Source organism: Solanum pennellii, chromosome 8 (genome assembly GCF_001406875.1).
Source record: "Solanum pennellii chromosome 8, SPENNV200".
Lineage (NCBI taxonomy): Eukaryota > Viridiplantae > Streptophyta > Magnoliopsida > Solanales > Solanaceae > Solanum > Solanum pennellii.
This window is the reverse complement of record NC_028644.1, coordinates 69566940-69587129: the sequence shown is the minus strand read 5'-3', so window position 1 is coordinate 69587129 and position 20190 is coordinate 69566940. Positions and strand designations below refer to the sequence as shown.

Sequence of the window (20190 nt, the reverse complement as noted above, 5' to 3'; positions counted from 1 at the left end):
GTTCACTATTACTGATTTAACTAATTTTAAAAAAATTATTTTTATAATATATTAGTAATTCATTTCGAAGTATATCATTATCCCCTTGTATTTCAGCCATGTCGATAATAAGTAAGAATTGCCGAAAATAATTTATTGGTATGTCCGTCCATTATTGAATTGTTGAAAAATCTCCCAACGATTTCACATGAATGCTCAATTCTATCGACAACAAGATATTTTTGGATTGCGCAATAAAATTAGTCCATAAAATGTTTAAACAAATAAAAAGAATTGCTTCTTCATGACTATGTTCATTAGTTAAAATGTTTAAACAAATTAAAAAAAAAACTTGATAAGAATTGAGCAAATTGATTTATGATGTTTCAATCCAAGTTTGAACATTAACTTAAGCCAATATGACTAAATCCAAAGTCATCCATTGCAAGTCAAATGAAACAAACTAAAAACAAGAAAAATGACTAACTAGCAAGCATTTTCTATGTTCAACATAATCAGTTGAACAGCAGCACCTATATTTCTAATTGTTGTTCTTCTGCTTTTCAGCAGCTGCAGTTTTGTTGTATTCTTCCATTTCCTTTTTGTAGACTTCCATCGCTTCAGCTGCTTCGTTATTCCACACTTGTTTCTCTTCTTCACTCAATTCCTACACATCAAAAAACAATAAACGGACATCAAAAGGACAGTTTGATGAACTAAACATCTTGCGATCATGCTGGGCAAGGGGAAGGGGTGTGCATCAATGCTCGGTCTATAGTTAAAGGTAACAACTTTACAGTTGCTTCAGGACTCGTCCCCACACACACTGAAGTCACATGGAACACACAACACAACAATTTGTACACAGTGTAATACCGCGAAAGTGGGGTCTGGAGAGGGTAAAAACGTAGGCAGAGACCTTAACCACTACCTTGAGAGTAGAGGTTTTTTTCTATAGACGCTCAGATCAAGGAAAATACATAGTATAATAGGAAATACGGAAATGGATAAAGTTGTGTCAAAAAGGAGTTGTACCTTCCATTTCAGTGAAATGAGAGCATTAATGGTAGAATTGTTAATCCCAGGACGCTCTTCGACTAGTTTCTTTCTTTCCTCTCTACTGAAACGGAAGAATGATGAAGCAGGCTTCTTTGGTTTGTTAGGATCCACATTGTCATCCTTTTGTTTCTTCTTTTGGCGATTTTCTTTCGTTTTCTGCCAGAACTCACACCACAACAAGCCAATCAATCAATCAGCTCAACTCAACTTCTGTAAAAGCCTAATCAGAAATTGTATCAAGAATGGCTAGACAAACCTTGATCAAATTTTCTGTCTTTTCTTTCTTTTTGAGCAATTGAAGTGCTTCTTGCTTCTTGAGTTTCATCAATTCTTCCTCTTCTTTCATGTGTTCAGCAGCTTCTTCGTCTTTCTTCTTCTTATAAACTTCCATTTCTTGCAAATATTTCTCCTTGTTCTTCATTGCCATCTGCATATATCGAACGAAAACATGTCTATAAACTTCTAAAATAAGAAACATCCAGACAAAAGGGGTTTCAGTTCTCCAAGATTTCAGTAAAAATTACCTCCTCATAAGGTGCTTTTTGTTGCTCTGTCATGTTCTTCCACTCTTCACCAGTAACCTTTGCCACCTATAAATGGAAGTACTAATTAGAAATTTAACAAAATTATAAGAAAATATTGCAAACAACAAAACTCTTCATGAATCTTTTACCTCCTTCACATTGTTGTTGTTCTCAGCAAGTAGAGCAGCTCGACGCTCGTTTGTGAACAGGAAAAATGCTGATAAAGGCTGTTTTGGTTTCAAAGGGTCCTTCTCTTTCCTATATAACATGAATTAACGAGGCGAATATTAGTTCACAAGCACCAAATAAATATGACGAAGAGAAAGTGAATTTTACTTTTTCTTCTTGTTTTCATTCACTATTGCTTCTTGCTGAAACTGAATATATTGTTCAAGTAACTCCATAGCTGTCTTTTGTTTCTGCTCGTCATCCAAGAGTCTCATCGCTTCATGTTCGCGCTTCTCCATTCCGACTATCTTCAAGTATACTTCTTTCTCAGCTTGGTATTTTTCCTCATAAGGCTTTTTCTCTTCAGCACTTATTGTTTTCCACTTAGCACCCAATAAATTAGCCATCTCTTTGAACTCAGCATTTGGATTAGCCTTTTTCACCTGAAATAACGGATTGTCGTTATGAAACCAGTGATTTTAAAAGAAACATTTCAATTGAGATTGATGAACCCTTCTTCACATTTACCTCATTCCATTGGTCTTTGCTCCACAATAGATATGGCGGAACCGGCCTTTTCTTCGAAGGATCTGCCTTTTTCTTCTCTTTCTTTTCCTCTTTGTCTCTCAGCGATTGCACAATAGGGAAGTTCTAATGAAACATGTAAATTAAAAATGTCAGCTTCGAAACAAACTAGTTACAAACGTCAACATAACCATGGACCAGCGTAATCCCACTTGCGGGGACTAAAGAGGGTAAAATGTAGGCAACTCGTAGAAAGAACAAACAAACAAGAATGAATGAAATATACCAAATCAACGGCGTCTCAATTCCAAATGGTAAAAATGTCAGCTTTGATACAAATAATGCTTCAATAGGATCAAATCAAACATGGGCAGATCTAGAGAACCGGGAACGAGTTCTGCAGAATCCAGTAGATTTAGAGGAAACTCAACTTCATAGATTGATAAACAATTTATCTAGAGCTTTGATTTCTTTTTCAATCTACTTTGATTTGACTCTCCTTCCCCAAGGTAACTACACTCCCGAGACCCTACTAGTGGAATCACACAGGGTATGTAGTTGTTGTAATTAATCGAGAACCAAGTAAGTTGTCTCCTTTTAGAATTCAAAAATCTATAAACTTCAAATTGTAGATTCACATATGATATCTAAAGACAAGATTCAACAAACATACCAATGTCGGTTTGAACTCTTTCATTTTCTGCAGCTTTTTGAGTTCAGTCTGAAGCTTCTCATGCTCTTTACCTCGCGCGTCGAGCTCTTCCTCTTTCTGCTTCAGCATCTCCTCTCTAGCCTTCAACATTTCCTCAGTCTGCTCCTTCTCAAGTGTCATCTTCTGAAGCTTTTCTTGCATTTCAAGCAGCTCTTTCTCAAAAGAACTTTGGTCCGTCTGCTGCTTCGCCGCCTTTGAGGCCCCTCTCTTGTTCGATTTCTTCTGCGATTGTGGATCAACATTCTCCTTAACAGAATCATCCACAGGCAACACCATAGAAGGGGACTGAGCTACAGTTCCAGCCAGTATATTGGCTTCGTTCAACGACTGTTTTTTCTGCTTCAGCACCTTCCTAGACTTCCCCTTCTTCGCCGGGACGTCGGAGGGAAGTGTCATTTCAGCAACACTAGCCATGGATTAGGGGGCTTGAAGAAAAAGAAGCTAAACCCTAGAAAAGTAGAATCTTTTTAATGGTTTTTGTTAAGTGACAGAATGGGGCTTTATATAGGATAATAGAGACCCAACGGCTAGTTTTTTCAAATTCAAAAGTGCACTTTAGTTTCCAAGATTCATAAAGTAAATTTAATAAAATTTACCGTTAGCTGAATTGGATTTGATTTGCTAATATCCTTCTAAGCACTCTAAAATAGGGGGAAAAAAATCTTAAAAGCTCCATTCCATAGAAAACTTAAATCTAGCTTCATTCAATTGCAAAATATTTTTGAAGACCAGATTCTGGTCAACTTCATGGTCAAACAAAATATTTGAAAATAAATTTTCAGAATTTATGACCAAACGCCAACCTGTAAACGCTCCCTTATAATTTTTTCTACCCCCATAAGACGATTTAACATAGTACATGCTACCCCAACCAACACAAGCACGAGTAATTCTGGTCACCAAGATTTGAACTAATAGAAAGAAATCATCTTATTATAAGTACAAAGTGTACATACAACACAATCTTGTGAGTTGCGACTGACCAACATCAAATTTTCATTTGATTCAGAACTCTAAATAAATATTTCCAAATCCCAAAAGAAAGAAAAAAGAATTCCCACTACAGATTCCTGGAAAATCATGTATATGAGAATCAGGTAATAACATTGCAATCAAGATGAACTTCCCTACTGAAAAAATCTATATATTGCCAAACTGATGCATCAACCGTGGAATGTAGTCGCGAGGAGCACCTGTTATGTGCCTTAAATCTCTGTAGTATTCACATCACAGATTAGAGATAAAACAAGCAATGTTCATCCCTGTGAGCTAGCCTTGCTTTTTTCTCAAGAAAACAACTTGCATTTCACAAGTTCATCTCATTGACCATTTAACACCATCTCCATTAGCATATCGTTCCAGGCGTCTATAGGTCCAGGCAAACACCAATGCAAGCAGTCATTGATGACTTTTGCGTTCTCATCTTTCGCAAATGGATGAAAATGCCTGTATGGACCTGGATGCCCGTCAGGCCTCATTAATGAAAGGCTAGTTACATCGAAAAGCTTTAGATTCAAACCCTTCTCAGAAGCTTTAGCTGTAGCTTTTCCGATTTCCTCCAACTCGATTTCATGTAGAATTTTGTTGACCTCACTCAAACTGAAATTACCTTCCTTCGCTGGTTTTGTTCTTTTACAACTTCCTCCGCTAAACCACTCACCATTTTCGAAATGGTGTGGTGTCGCGGTCCTGAAAAAGATCATGCCTTTGTGATTTGATGAGAGGATGTAGTTGAAAACATTACCAAGAACTTTACGGTACGCAAAGTTGAAACCAAGCTCAGTAAAGTTCTTTTTGGGACAGTAGTGACAGCCCAATACTGTATCGTTTTCATAGTAGATTGCAGTTTTGACATACCACTCACCACTAGCAAATATCATAAAGTCAAAATCCTTAAACTGATCTGTCCAACTAGTATCAAGTTTGTCGATATGAAGTTCAATCTCAGATGTGGAAACTCCATTGTAGTCTTCAAATATATCCGCCTTTGCCAGAAAGGGGGACCAAATTACTGAAACGATGAAGTTGTACGAGGGGAATAACCATCTCCTGGATCGGTACTCCTTATCATGGTATACTTCAACAGCTTCCTCTACCTGAAATAGCATCATTTAACAATCAACAAGCTGACTCAAGAAGAAACCTATAGCTACAGATTTTTAAAAAAACAATAACACAAACATACAGTTAGAAGAGCGATCAGTTCACAAAATCAGAACTTCCAAATAGTAGCATCAAATCCTGCTGTGGATTATACAAGAAATTACAAAACACAGATGACTAGTATCTCATAATCACTCAGTGTCTAGCAACAATTGAGTGAATATACCCTACAAATCACTTCTTTGCTTCAAAAACTTCTTTTTTTGAGCCGAGGGTCTATTGGAAACAGCCTCTGCGCTCCACAAAGAAAAGGATAGGATCAAGGTACATCCTACCCTACCCATACCCCACTTGTGAGACTACACAGCGTATATTGTTGTTGACTAGAAACATTTGCAAGCAATTAATAGGCTCACTGGTTGATCAGCATGAGTGAACCATCCATTACGGCCGAAAGCCGCATCCAAGATTGAAAAGTTAATAGATACCTCAGTTATATATAACAGTATAGTTTCTGTACTAAATGCAAGCAATTATTAAGCTCACTGGTTGGTCAGCATGAGTGAACCATCCATTACGGCCGAAAGTCGCATCCAAGGTTGAAAAGTTAATAGATACCTTAGTTATATATAACAGTATAGTTTCTGTGCTAAACTGACTATTTTATTTATCAAATATTCATACAAGCAGTCTGATCTTCTGAAAAATCCAAGATCATACTAACATCTTACACTTTACACAGGAGGCTCCTTACTTCATCTACTCTAATATAAGGTCTTAAGTAAGTGTCTGCTGAAACCTACTACCATGAAACTAGTTGTCTTTTGGTCCCCCAAGTAAAGCTAACCAAACTTGATAGCTCAATACTAACTGGTTACAAATATTTCCTAGCAGAGACCAAAATGGTAGGAAGCAAGAACGAACATGAACATCGAGGAAGATTTTAAGGCTTCAACTAAAAATTAAGTTGAAAAAATCCGGCAAACATCTCTTCATAAAGTACGATGACTGTTCTTACTGAGGGAAATACTCCGACAATATTATAATGGTGATATAAAAATATTGAACAGATAACACTCACACTATCTCCCAGTAACAGTTTCCATGCAATATAAAGTTACACACTTGCACTTTAATGTTTGAAACACCTAATATAATGAGATTCAAAACAAATACTACATCCATTCCAAATTGACCTACTTTTCTTCTTGGGCTGCCCCAAATGCTGCCCACTTTTTTTTTAAAAAAAAATAGAAAGCTCAGATGCAATTTTTTTATTACTATAGAAAGCTGTATCCGTTCATTTTTACTTCTGGACAAACTTTTCTCCACCACATTCTCCAACAACACAAGTTGGACGGTTCGTTTTCCGTGGCACGGAGAGAACATAATTGAGCATACCAAACATGGGGATGGAACCTCATAATCCCCATTTCATTAATTGCACCACTTGGATATTCAAAAATGTCCTACGCAAAAATTTAAGCGCTCACTTATTCAAGACAAGCGAGCAGAATGTATATGCCTTGAAGGAAAAAGATAATCCAAGCAATAACGATCGAAACAATCATTTTGTTACTTGATCAATGCTAAATCATGGTGGAAACATGGCAAAAGAACAACCAAAACTTACACAAACAATTGACAATGATTGTAACTTGTTACCTTTGAGAGTACGCAAAGAAATGATTGGACATGGTTCCTTGATATTGAATCACCAATTAATGCCCATGTTTTATTTCTCATAAATTGAAGAAACTTAAGTGGATTGAACCGAGGCAACTTGCAATTTCGTGGATTCCACCTCCAGTAAAGATAACCATTATCCGGTCGGCCATTCTTCATACAATTCTGATGGTCTTCAATAAATTTGCATGTCTCATTCGTGTAAACAGGACCATCTGGATCAGGAATCCAATCTCCAATGAAAAGATTACACGTACCTGCTTGTTCTATAGCACAGCCAAGGAAAGAAGCGGCACCATGTGACGACAGAGAACTTGATATTCCAAATTAAGACGTATGATAAAGGGAAAACAACTAAAGAATCAGCCAACAAATCTATAACCTACTATGACGTGGTGCAAGCTACACGAATTAAACAAAGTGTATTACTATGTACCCTGTCAACTTCAACACTTGTAACAATTCCAATCAATTCAAGCCCCCCAACAGGAAACCATCCAGGCTCCATACCAAATGAAATACAAAACCAATAATAAGGCATCCATTAGTTGCACGTTTTTACTTACTCGGTCACAAACAAATTAAAGCTAATAAAACTGCACTCCTAAGAACCAGAACCACTAAATACATCAACAACATACCCACTATAATCTCACAAGTGGGGCTAGGGAAGGTGGTGTCTACGCAATCTTGGGAAAGTAAAGAAACCATTTGTTGGCTAGACCCTCAGCTCAAGTAAAGCATATCCAAAAATACAGCATGTAAACCCAACAAGTAGTATACAACACATACTTAAAGAAATGGAGAAGATAACAGTAGCAATAACAAATAACACAATAACCAAAGCCAAGGAGACACTAAAATCAATGACAAGATAATCCAGAAACCACTAAAAGGATGGGTGGAAAAACAGAGGCTCCATGATCATAGCTCAATGAATACACAATACACTGCACACACTACTCATTTGTACGATGGATATATAAGAAATATAAACATAAAAATTATAGCTATAACAGATCCAAAAGTACATAAATTATCACATTTCTCAATCATGCAACTCTTCTTCCTTAAGAACAACAAATGATCATTAAGCAATTACCTTCCATAATCACATTCAAATACATTACATACTCTAAACTACAAATCCAAGAACTGGGAAAAACCTCAAATACCTTCAGGACCAATCTGATCTGCAACTTCAGGCAAACTGAAAGAAACAGGAGGCGGTGAAAATAGAGTTTTTTGAACAAAAGGGGTTTCTTGAACTTCAGAAATCACATCAGATCTTGAAAATAAAAGCCTAAAAGCAAGACCCACAAGAAGAACCGAAAAACCCAACTTCAAAACAAAGTGATTCTGCTTGTAAACAGATTTCCACCAAGATTTCCAATGAAATAACATTTTTTTCAGCATACCCACTTCTTCTTTAGCTCTTCTCTATCAGTATAGCCAAAGATCTTCAATGAAAATTCATAAAATTGTAATCTTTAGCTAAAGATTTCAAAAGGGTATCAACCTTTTAAGTGAAAAACAGGTATTGATGATTATACAGTATTAAATACAAGTTGAAGGAACCGACAAATCTTGAGTGTATGGAGTGACAAGTAGCAGATTACAAAAGCACATGATGAAGAAATGTTAAACAATTGAATTTTGGTTTGGAGTTAACATTCACAGACACAGAAGAAACAAGAGAATATTTTAATGTGTGTTCCTTATCACCAATTTTTATCTTTATTTTTTGTATACATATATTCTAGATCTAAAACAGATATAAAAATTATAAAAAGTTATTCCCAAAAAAGTGTCCAAGCCATACTTGGTAATGTCGAGAATAATAGTAATTCAGTCGGTTGACTATTTTATCATTCTCGATTATATTATTAATTATTTTTTTTGTATTTTTTCTAGCTACGTTATCTTTGAGTTTCATTATTTTTTATATTTCTTTTTTTAAAAAAACTTGTTACAATATCATACCATGAATTTTAAGAATTAAATTTTAATTTAACCTTAAAAACTGATTCACATTATATAAGAATATTTCTTATGTGACCATCTATGCGCGACCCTTTACAGCTAAATTCATAAGAAAACAAATACATAAAATAATGATTTTTATGACCAATTAAAATTGCCTTGTCGGATGTATAATTGCCTCGAGATGCCTAATAATATATTATACAATATTGAATCTTTTTAATAACAACAAGAAAATTTTTATATAAAAGAATTTAATTGAATTTGAATTAGGTAGGGTATCCATTCCAATCTTATTGTAATCTTATTTAATACTCGTTAGTCTCAAATAAATTAGATCAATTATATTAAAAAATCTTTTTTATTTAAGTTTAATTAATATCATCATATATAATAGAAAATAACTTATATATATAATTGTTATTATTAATAATAATGTAGAAGTTCTCTGTCAAATCTAAAATTTATTCTTGATTAATTAAAATTACAACATGCATTACGTAATTAAAAAAAGTCAAATTATGAAAACTCAGTCTGTTGAAAGTTTGATGTTGATGCTTCGATTATGGAATAACCAATAAAAATAAGCTCTAACGATGTATTTATATCTAGATAAAACGAAACAGTTTAGATGCTAAAATTTTTTTTTATTTTTTATTCTAAAGTTATTAATTCAAGTCGCTAGAAAAAAAAAGAGAGAAAATAAATATATTTTTGCATCCTATTGAAAATGTTACTCACAAATGAATCCTACGATGCACGATTCTCCGGACATCAACTAGAAAAATCAAAAAAATATTTGCATTTAATGATGTGCCATTTTGGGTGATTGGTTCTGTTTTCTTCAATATGAAGACTCAAAAATATGGGGTTACATTATTATCATTGACAGATATACTTTTTTGTCTTTTATATAATATAGTTTTATGCCCCTTACTTAATGTGGTAGTATAATTGTTTAGTTGATACATTATTTTACCAATTAAACAAAAAAATATTGAGTATACACGAGTGCTCATTTTTGGCATGTTGCAAATTTTGTACATATAAACAAACTATTATTAAATTTTACTATAACAATCATGTGAAAATAGCTAATTAACGAAGAAAAAAACCCATGTCTCACGTACAAGTTTCGAGTTAGCAATGAGCTTTTATTCTTAATTTAAATGATTTTCTATCTAATTAAATTTTATTATATTTTATCAATTCTGAAAGAGTGAAAAAGAACATTGCAAGAGTAATAAATATTGATATTTTGTATATCGCAATAGTAGTTTTTTTTTATCACGTGGTACTTTTTAACATTAAGAACATCATAATGCTTCACCAGTCAATCCTCATGTTGAACGTGGGATCTGAATCCAACCTTGCAATTGAGGTCGTTGAGCCCAACAAAAGAGGCGAAAGAGAACTCTTTTTATCCCCTCAAGTCACGACTTAATATAAGTTCTTTCCGTCCTTTTTTAGCAAGCATAGCTAGTGATATGAAATAGCCCTTCTTTAGCTTGGAGCCCGAAAAAGCAATGTTCGATCTACGATACGCCATGTGCCATAAGAGGAATAATATAGTAGTCTAGCACTGATATGTTCAATTTGATTCTATAGTAGGTTCTTTTTGTTCTATAGTATAATAATACATGTATATTTGTTTTCTATTTTCAAGTAGGATCAAAATAAATCAAATATAAGCTCCTATCATCTTTTATTATTTGTAGTAAGTTTGTTCATCGTCGTAAAAACAATAATAATATAAAGAAAGAAATAAAAATATATTATATTCGGAAAAAAAGCTGATAATTCAATCAATTCAAGAAAAAAAGGTTATAACACATGCTATTTTAACTTCAATTTTCTACGTGTAAAAATAAAAATCAAAATCAAAATCTATATCATTACAAGTGCAATAATAGAATTGTCTAAACCCGACTCCTCAAAAGTCAAGTTACTATCATAATTCCAAAACTTAGTTGGCCCTGGCATTGCTTGTCTAAATCGAAACGCCCTTGTTTTTGCTTCTTCAAATTGAGTTGAACAAAAAGACCATAACAACTTAATCGGATCAGTTTTCATGAAATTCCTCTGAATTCTACGTCCATCAGGTAGACGAATCGCGATTCTACACACCAAATTCTTGTCACAGATCGAATTGCCATTTGGTTCTTCCGGTAGTGGAAGATAAATCAACAACTCATGATCAGTTTCTTCGGTGATTTCCTTCAGTTCATGGTTAGTATCACTACTTTCTTCAGTTCTATCGCGATGAGTTAATCTTTCCAATTGTTTTCTGATTAGATCTGAGTGATACTCTGAAGGAGTACGATCAATAAAAGTCATAGCATCTTCAAGCAACCTCTCAGGCTGAACCATACCGTTCCAGGAGCGCATTTTTTGACCTGTTATAGGATCAATCACTAATATAACTGGCCTGGAATCTAATTTATAGTAAGTACAAACTTTTCGTCCTTCCTCTGTATGATCTCCCTGTTGCCAAAACACGAAGTTGTTTTCGATCATCTTAGCAACGATATCATTAGCCCAGGTATCTCGATTAAGCGTTTCTGAGGCGAATTCACCCCTGGATTGCACATTAACTAAAAGCCATTTGTTCCGCTTAGCGCCAGCTTCTTTTGCGTGATCAAATGGTCCGTTGTATAAAAATTCATAAGGAGGACGAAACAGATCAGAAAGGGCATTATTGGAATATGAGTCAAAAGTAGAAGACGAAATTTGATCTCTCTCATCTTCGTATAGCCCTGAATTTTCTCCGTAAAAAACTTCCCGTCTTACCGGTAATGGCAAATGTACATCGTCGTCGTCGTCTTCCCATTCCCGGAGTGTTGGAGTATTTTCGATTAATGGCGAATAATTGAACGATTCTGCTGCTGCTGTTGCTCCATTGTTGTTTCCGGAGAAAAAACGTTGAATTGCTTCCTCCAGATTCCAGTTTGTTGCTTGAAGAAATTCCCGGGCAGTATCGACGGTTTGATCGACGGCGATATCAAGGAAGGAAGAAATTAACATGTCCATGGCTTTGATTTCGTACTGAAATTACACTGAATATGTTGTTGTTAGTTGTTACTGTGATCTGGTATGATAGAGAATGAAGAGTAGCATATGTATATATTTATTATAGTTTTTAACACAGATTAATTATAACTAGGAAAAAACATAGTTAGATTTAATTAGGAAATATTATTTTTATTTATGGTAAACTAAAGAAACGTAACAAATATAAAATCCGTCTCCTAGACAATTTAGGTTTATTAATTATATTTATTTTTATTACTATTATTAAAAGTATGAACTTTCCAAGTTTATTTTCTATATTCAATTAATTGTTTTTTATATTTTATATTAAAAATAAACACGTTTTCATATCGAGATTGTGATTTTTTTCAAAAGATAGTGATTTTTCTAAAAGAATGTGACTTTTATCGAAGGGTAATGACTTTTTCAAAAAATTGTGATTTTTTTGATGAGTTGTGACATTTTCAAAGGATTGTAACTTTTTCGAAGAGTTGTGATTTAACGAAAGATTTATAACTTTCTCAGTGAGTTGTGATCTTTAAGAAAGATTCTGACTTTGATAAGGCATAATTAACGCATTTTCATATTACTAAAATTTCAGAAAAAGGTAAATTACTGTATAATAATAATGTTGACATAGTTTAACACGTTTCTCTTATTGATTTAATGGAAAAAGGTCAAAATTGTCTCTGAACTATGTGAAATAGACTACTTATACTCTTCGTTACATCTTGGGATAAAAGTTGCCCCTACTGTTATCCTAAGAGACTACATATACCCTCAAGAATTAACACCCCATATTTTTATTGACTTGGAAAGCCACGTAGGACTGATCCTTCCACCTAAGCATTGCCAACTAGGATTCACTACAAAAGAACTAGTCCTTTTAGTAGCGACAATAGTCGCCACAAAACCCAAAAAATCGTCACTAAAAGTTTTTAACATTAAATTGTAATTTTGTGTTTTTTTCTTGATTGTTTTTAAAAAATAAAAATGACATCGATTAAGTAGGAGTTTGAAGACACTGTATGTTTTATTTTTATGTTATATGTAAATGTATAAAATGTACAATGATGCATTATATAGTAGGAAATGTGAATCGAGAAATAATTTTGATGATTTTTCATAATAATATTGGGTGTTTTTAATATTAATATTGCAAGTTATTTATTTTAGAAAATTAGGTTGCAATCGAAAATTAATTATCATATTTTTTTGTTGAAAAAAGAAGTTTTAGTAGTGAATGATTGTTTGAGCTTTAGTCGTCACTAAAAATCACTCATAATCTTTAGTGGCAATATTTTGGAATTTTGTGACAATTTTATTGCCACTAAAGGTCAAGTTCTTTTGTAGTGAATCGTAGTTGGCAACGGTTAGGTGGAGGGATTAATCCCATGTGGCATGCCACGTCACTAAAAAGTTGGGATATTAACTCTTGAGGATATTCGTGATCTCCTAGAATAACAGCGGGGGTATTTTTGATCATAAAATGTAATGGAGGGTATAAGTGATCTATTTCGCCTAGTTTACGGGCTTTTGTTGATTTAATTAAATAAATAAATGTTTTAGCTTATGTTGTTTAGACTCTTCGAACATGTTGCAGCACGTATGCTTCAAAAAATATACTATTTTTGAAAAATTCAACACCATGTCATCTAACATTGTGAATTTTGAAGCATTCGGGCAACATAGGGTGGAAAGAACTTTCAAGAAATTAGTTTATATATGATCAGTAAAGAGTAAATATGCAGATTGAAGTTACTTAAACAATAAACAAAAAAATATATTTGAGCAACAAAATCCACAATTTTCTCTTTGATGTTGTTCCATCAAGAAGTTTGTAAACATTCTACTTATATATATAACACAAACCAGAGGTGAACAGTGTGTTATCCAATTGGTGAAAGGCTACATTAAAAAAGATAAATCAATAAATAACTAAATGATCTAAGTTTTGTCACCAAATAAGATTACCTTCTTTTTTACAAAATTCTGCAGATTTTAGCTTACACAGACTTCATATCTGATTCACTTCAGGTTAACATACCAAAGAAGAAACTGAAGTGCCTTCAACTAACATAGTTGCTCTGCAATTGCTTTTGGGACTTTCATGCCGAATCCATGCTTTACTCTTTCAACCCTGTTAGCGATAACAAACACCAGTGAAACGTCAGATTAGGTAGTAAGAAAAACATCCCATTGAAATTATCAATTTCCTCGTTGAAAGATAACATGCAAACAGATTATAATCCAGCTTTTTTTTTCTTCGCAGGTGGTAGAATGTTGGTAAATGGAATATTTACATCCCGGAATCTCAGGAGTTCAGATGGTGATATATCAGTTCAAAAATAATCATAAACATACATGTAAACGTGACCTCAACTGAGAAGTAAGCACTCCAACTTTGAGTCTGTACATCTAGAACACCTCAACTCGTCATCATTGTGTCAATTGAACACTCCAACGAGACATCGTGAATGGACGAGTTGGAGTGTTTAGTTGTCAGTTAAGTGCACTCTTGTCAGCTGAAGCCAAGTTTTAGTGTTTGTTTATGTATTATCCCTTATTTCAATCCACCTAAATCTATTAGTGTTCCTGACTTCCTCTAATGTTACATGCATAAATTCATATCCTTAGCTTCAGAAATCATAGCTGTGTTCTAAAAAGGTTATGTCTTCAGAAAAAAATGTGATTCAGCTTTAAATTGAATAGGAAACTAACGTTGGGGCAAGTTTGCCAAGGCCGTCAAGTTCTTCACCAGTGTGTTCATCAATAACACTTCCTGAAATCTCAACGAAATAAGACTTATTTTTCGTTGTAGGGAGACCTCTGCTTGCAAGAAGATCTAAATCTTTCTGATGGAGCTCACGTCCATTCACGTAGATCCCTGTGTTCCCAGCAGCACAATCTTTTGGGATTGGATAATTAAATTCTTCAATATTTGGCTGCAAGCAAATTGTAATACTTCATCAATTTGGTAATCCACCAAAATTCTTCCAAGAGATATGTTATATATATCAGACAGTATTGAATGATTTGAACCATACCAGAATGACGCCAAGGCAGGGATGGCCCATCACTCCCCAAAAGCCAGCACGGTAGTCATACCTGGTTCATCATTTAAACAAAGTTCGAAGTCAAATTTCAGATAATTTAAGGCTGTCATCATGTTAAAAAAGCAAAATGGCATCCACAAGAAAGCATCACAACGTAAATTTCGCCACAAGGACGAAGTGAACAGAATGAGTTTCTTCTCAGCAGTTACTAGCATCAAGGTTCATGAGAAAGCAAACAAGAGAAGGCTGAACTAATATGCATTTTTTTAAACTACTATATCACATACTCCCTCCGTTTCAATTTATTTGTCTAGTTTTGACTTGACACGAAGTATAAGAAAATAAAAGATTTTTGTATGTTGTGGTCTTAAGCAAAAGATATGTACAATGTACCAAAATGTCTTTTAACTTTGTGGTGTTAAACATGCCATATGGAAAGTTGGAATTAAAGAGTTGCCAAAAAAGGAAAGGGACATTCTTTTTCAAACGGACTAAAAAGGAAAGTAAGACAAAAAATGAAATGAAGGAAGTAATATCCTTTGTCTTTCTCAATACAGATGTACTTACCAGTAATCTCCTGGCTGAATGGGCCCAGCTAATTTCTCCGCCTTCCTAACAACACGATCTGGTATCGCTCTGCCATTAACAAATACATTTGATCTTCCATTCTCTGAACTTTGATGAGATCTTGATAATTCTCCAAGGCTCCTTTTTATAAAGCCCATGAAGGACTGACCTCCTTTATAGCTTTTTGATAAATTTTCCTCTTTACTTGATTGATTTGATTCCACAGATACACCAGTATGTACAAATTCATTCGTCGAGACATCCATTTCCACTGCCATCGACACATCTTTAATGGAATTCTGCCTAGAGGTACTTCTATCAAGTATGGTCCTCTCTTGATCAGTGTGTTCCTTCATGTCCTCCTTCCTGATTTTTTCTACATCTTTGGGAGAAATACTATAAGCATGGTCGTTTTGAGAAGAATCTAGGAGCGGTATAGGATCATCTTCTAGGGGCATTTCAGCACGGTGAGCAAGATCATGTGTAAGAATCACACGCTCTGGGCTTAATTCATCTTCAGAATGACTAGATGGCGAGGAAAGAGCACTGTACCTCTTCTCGAGCTCAGTGGAATTTGATTTCTGACTCCTGGAAGGTGACTCTAGCTTAGTATCGGTGAAATCGTAGTTAGAATTATCATAATCATCAGACCAAGGACTCATCTCATCATTCATCAAACAACCATTAGCATTTTGAAGATTCTCATTTAGCACATCGCTGGTACCAGGAGCAAACTCAGCTGACAGTTGTTTCACTTGTGAAGAAAAGGAAACACCCGACTCTTTGCTACCAAGTTCAAATAGAATTATAGCCGAACAGGATCCACATCTCATTCTCTTCTCACTCTTTCCTGTTATCATTAATTTCTTAGGAATCTTCAGCAGCTCAAAGCAGCCACAGCACGTAATGAAAGGGGCACCACCTGCTATAGGTTGATATACACGTCCAACTCTATGAGCAACAACCACTTTTCTAGGATAACGCCGATGACCAAGACCACCATTTTCTGACTCCAGGTCACTAGAACTTCTTGTAAGTCGCCGCCCTTCATGATAATTCTTATTAAGGGCAGAAGAGCCTTCAGATATATAACCCCCTGGACCATAACCCACAGAGTTCATGTGGTGATGTAGAATGGGATTAGCAGGGCCATTTCGTGATCTTCGGCTGACAAAACCAGATGGTTGAATCACTGGAGGAGTTTGATAATTTTGGTTCAAGCAATGTGAACAAGAGCATGCAGATTGGTGGAAAAGGGTTTCATGTGGATGTGGTATGAAGAAGTTATCATTGTGATGCCCAGGATAATGTTCAGGATATGTTGGGGGGAAATGCTGATACGGCATCTGATGGGGAGGCTTTCTGTGCATTTGCTGGCGATATTGCATTCCATATCCAAGAAATTCATGTGAAAAGCTGTCTGAAGGATAAGAGTCTGGCATCATTGAACCATGTGCACCCTTATAAGGAACATTCCCTTGATATCCATACGTGTATGGACGCTCTCGAACATTCTTAGATGGACCTAGGGGATGTCTGTTAGCACCATAAGACCCCTGGTTATGCACATCATACCTGCTAGAAGGATCAACGGATGTTGAAGCCATCCTTCCATCAACAGGAACCCTATCCTTAGGTTTCTCAGAAACATCACAAGTTCGGCTAAGTTGGTCCTTTAATTCATTAATCTTCCTTAAAAGCTCTGCTCTATTGCTCTCCAAGCCTGCGACTCCAGCTACCCCGTCCAAACCACCATTGTACCTCCTATGGTTAACAGAGCCATAGTAAGAACCCATGTCATTATCTAAAGGCCCTTCCTTAGGATATGGAGAAGCGCTGAACTTTCCTTGCCTTGTTGCATTTGCACCATTTGCATAAGATCTTTCCATGTACCGACCGTCCATAGGTGGTCCTGAACCTAGTGACGAAGGCCTTACCGTCTTAAGCTCATTTCTAACACTGAGACCGACAGATTCAACAGTATTAATCTTTCCCCAACAATTTTCCACCCCGGCACTACTATCCCACTTGCCTTTAGAAGTACTACATTCATCATAATCATAATAGTTCTCTCCTCTAAACCTATCTACCCTCGAACTAATTAAACTTGGTTTACCCTCTCTGGCTTTATCAAGATCATCCGGAACTTCCTTATCATCGGATCCTGAAATGACCTGACGACGTGATACCATTCTTCCATTTTGACTTCTCCCTTCTGTCCTACCTTGTTGAAACTCATTGTGTTCCTCATCAAAATCAGAAACAGTATCTACATTCATAGCAATATCGCCTCTATCAGGAACTGCTCTAATCTTTTCACCCTCTGATACCTCAGACAAGCCATCGTTCAAAATCCCCTTATTTTTCGCTGCACCATCATAATAACAAGAAAAAACAGAGCTTTAGAATCTTAAAAACAAGACTCAGTTCTAAACTTATACTACCATCTATACGAAATATTACAAAAGTTCTGCTGTCCTGAACATGGGAATATCAAAGAAACAATTGCACAGGGAGAAAGTATTCAATTACTATGTGAAATCCCTCATCTAAAAGCTTGAACCGTTAGAAATGGTACCTTTTTATTTGCTCATCTTCAATTCGGCTCCTCACATGGGCGCCTGGGTTTTTTCTTAGAACTAGCTAGCAAGTTGAAATATTTTATTTGGTAAATTAGTGAAAGACTTAGAACTAAATGATGATATGAAATGAGCTTAAAGGAAGAATTAGGGATTCATATAACTGATCTTGTTCGGGATTGTGTCGTAGCTGTCAGGATTCATGTTGCAGTTGTGAAGGTGAGACTTGGAACATAAGATCTTTCGTCTGCTCTAACAACTATGCCTCAGTCCCACACAAGTCGGTGTAGGCTATATGAAAGCCTAACCCATATCATCATCCACTTAAACATCCATTACCAAAGCTAGAATACCGGATGGGGTTGTAAAATTACATTGTATTCCCTCTGTTTCAATTTGTTTGTCTTACTTTCCTTTTTATTCTCTTTCAAAAAGAACGTCTTTTTCCTTTCCTTTTCTAACAACTCTTCAATTCAAACTTTCAACATGACATGATTAAGACCACAAGATTAATAAGCATTTTGGTACATTTTACATATCTTTAGTTTCCAACGTCCTAGTAGAGTCTCTCTACCTTCAAGGTACGGTTAAGATTTGCTTACACTCTACCCTCCCCATCCCACTTTGTGCAACTATATTGGGTATGTTGTTATTACTTATCTTTAGTTTTTTCTTAAACCTTGTGTTATGTCAGACCAAATAAATTGAAACAAAAGGAGTATATACACGATCAAGATAGTCATTTACGTATATATCGTTAGGTGTCAAATCTTCTTTGACTACCCCGTGAAAATCCTGGCTACGCCACTACAGACGTCGTTACTAAATTCCACTCACATAATTTAAACTTTACTAGGTTCAACATAAGGTATAGAGGAGTAAAGTAATAGACTAATAGAGAGAATATTACCTCTAAGAACAGTACCACAACCACCACACTGGTAAACAGAAAAGTCATGAAGCTCAGGTAGAAGATTTCCACACTTAGGACAACGAACCAATCGAACATTTGAAGAACTTTCCGCCATTTTCAAGTTTATCTAACAGAAAACAAACCCCAAATACCAATTCAAAGAGCAAAATCAAGTCTTGAACTTGAAAACTTAAGCAGAAATAGCAAAAAGACAACAACTTTATAACATACAGAAAAATTCCCAGATCATAACTCAATGCAAAGACCAAAATGGGTTCTTGAACTTGACAAATTTAAGGGAAAATAATGCAAAGAAGACAACTTTATTACTATTACACACCAAATACAGACACCAAAGTGAAAAAAGAAAACACCCAAATGAAAAAAAATGGGTTCTTGGACTAAACCAAAATAAGTAAAAATAACAAAGATGATAACTTTAACACTTTAGAGGTACAAAAGAAACACAACAAAAGAAAAAGTGTGAAATAAACTTCACAATACAGAAGTAAAAAAGCAAAAAAAAAGCTAACAGATTCTTGTTTCTTAAAAAAAAAAAAAAAAGTTGCAGAATTTGATTTTCCCAAGAAAGAGAAAAGGGAAGGTTTGGATTTGGAGGGAGAGAGAATAAATGGTGACCCGTTTCTCGACAATTTCTTACTTTTTTTTCAGATTATATTATAAAGTTTATAAAGTCATAATAAATAACTATAACATACATTCAAATAAACAAGGGGACCATACTTACAAAAATAAAAATGATGTCGTTTTATTTGGTAAAATCTGTTAAACGACACTATCTTTGTTACTTTTTTTAGTTATTAGGTGTGGTTGATAAATCGTTTTCGATAATAAAAGTTGCTTTGACGAAGCCAAAGAGAGAACGATGGACGCTTGCTAGCTGTTTGTTTGTGGATCTTTTTTTAGTCAAAAGTAGTTTTGATTGTGGCTTCTTCTTCAGGGACTTGGTCCTCACTTTCTTTGTCTTTTTTTATCAAATAGTCGGAATTTATATCGATCCTGATCAAATTTGAAGTTTGGTTAAAATTTTTATAAAATTGTATGTTGTACCTTTTAAATATATCAGTCTTTACTTTTTACTCCTTTATCAATCGAATGTTTATCTAATGTAGCATATGTTTTTTTAGAAATTGAAATTATGTTCGACAGCGTCTTTTGAGATATTATTATATGAAAATATAAGTTTTGTACCCGTGAAATAATTTCTCGATTCGTTTCAGTCTTACTTTGCTTTTTAATATGTTCAAATAGACCTTCTCTTTTTTCTTGTAACAACTCTTTAATT

The 20190-nt window shown here is 34.8% G+C and overlaps 4 protein-coding genes across 4 annotated transcripts; all 4 read right to left on the bottom strand.

Moving 5' to 3' along the window:
- Window positions 1-331: 331 nt before the first annotated feature.
- Window positions 332-3449, bottom strand: LOC107026806 (high mobility group B protein 13-like). The gene is made up of 8 exons (XM_015227896.2): window positions 2929-3449; window positions 2259-2381; window positions 1899-2173; window positions 1712-1820; window positions 1563-1628; window positions 1295-1465; window positions 1015-1194; window positions 332-646 (listed from the first exon to the last, which is right to left on the bottom strand). The coding sequence occupies exons 1-8, from the start codon at window positions 3379-3381 to the stop codon at window positions 521-523; spliced, it is 1503 nt and encodes a 500-aa protein (XP_015083382.1). The 5' UTR covers window positions 3382-3449; the 3' UTR covers window positions 332-520.
- A 423-nt stretch (window positions 3450-3872) lies between these two features.
- Window positions 3873-8518, bottom strand: LOC107028947 (protein trichome birefringence-like 23). The gene is made up of 3 exons (XM_015230195.2): window positions 7932-8518; window positions 6736-7022; window positions 3873-5063 (listed from the first exon to the last, which is right to left on the bottom strand). Exons 1-3 carry the CDS (start codon window positions 8170-8172, stop codon window positions 4287-4289), a joined length of 1305 nt encoding a protein of 434 aa, XP_015085681.1. The 5' UTR covers window positions 8173-8518; the 3' UTR covers window positions 3873-4286.
- Window positions 8519-10626: 2108 nt separating this feature from the next.
- LOC107027895 (plant UBX domain-containing protein 7-like) lies at window positions 10627-11987 on the bottom strand. The gene has a single exon (XM_015228940.2). The coding sequence runs from the start codon at window positions 11767-11769 to the stop codon at window positions 10627-10629; it is 1143 nt and encodes a 380-aa protein (XP_015084426.1). The 5' UTR covers window positions 11770-11987.
- Window positions 11988-13555: 1568 nt separating this feature from the next.
- LOC107029054 (protein ENHANCED DISEASE RESISTANCE 4-like) lies at window positions 13556-19555 on the bottom strand. The gene is made up of 5 exons (XM_015230350.2): window positions 18882-19555; window positions 15393-17760; window positions 14817-14877; window positions 14491-14714; window positions 13556-13909 (listed from the first exon to the last, which is right to left on the bottom strand). Exons 1-5 carry the CDS (start codon window positions 18997-18999, stop codon window positions 13843-13845), a joined length of 2838 nt encoding a protein of 945 aa, XP_015085836.1. The 5' UTR covers window positions 19000-19555; the 3' UTR covers window positions 13556-13842.
- Window positions 19556-20190: the final 635 nt, after the last annotated feature.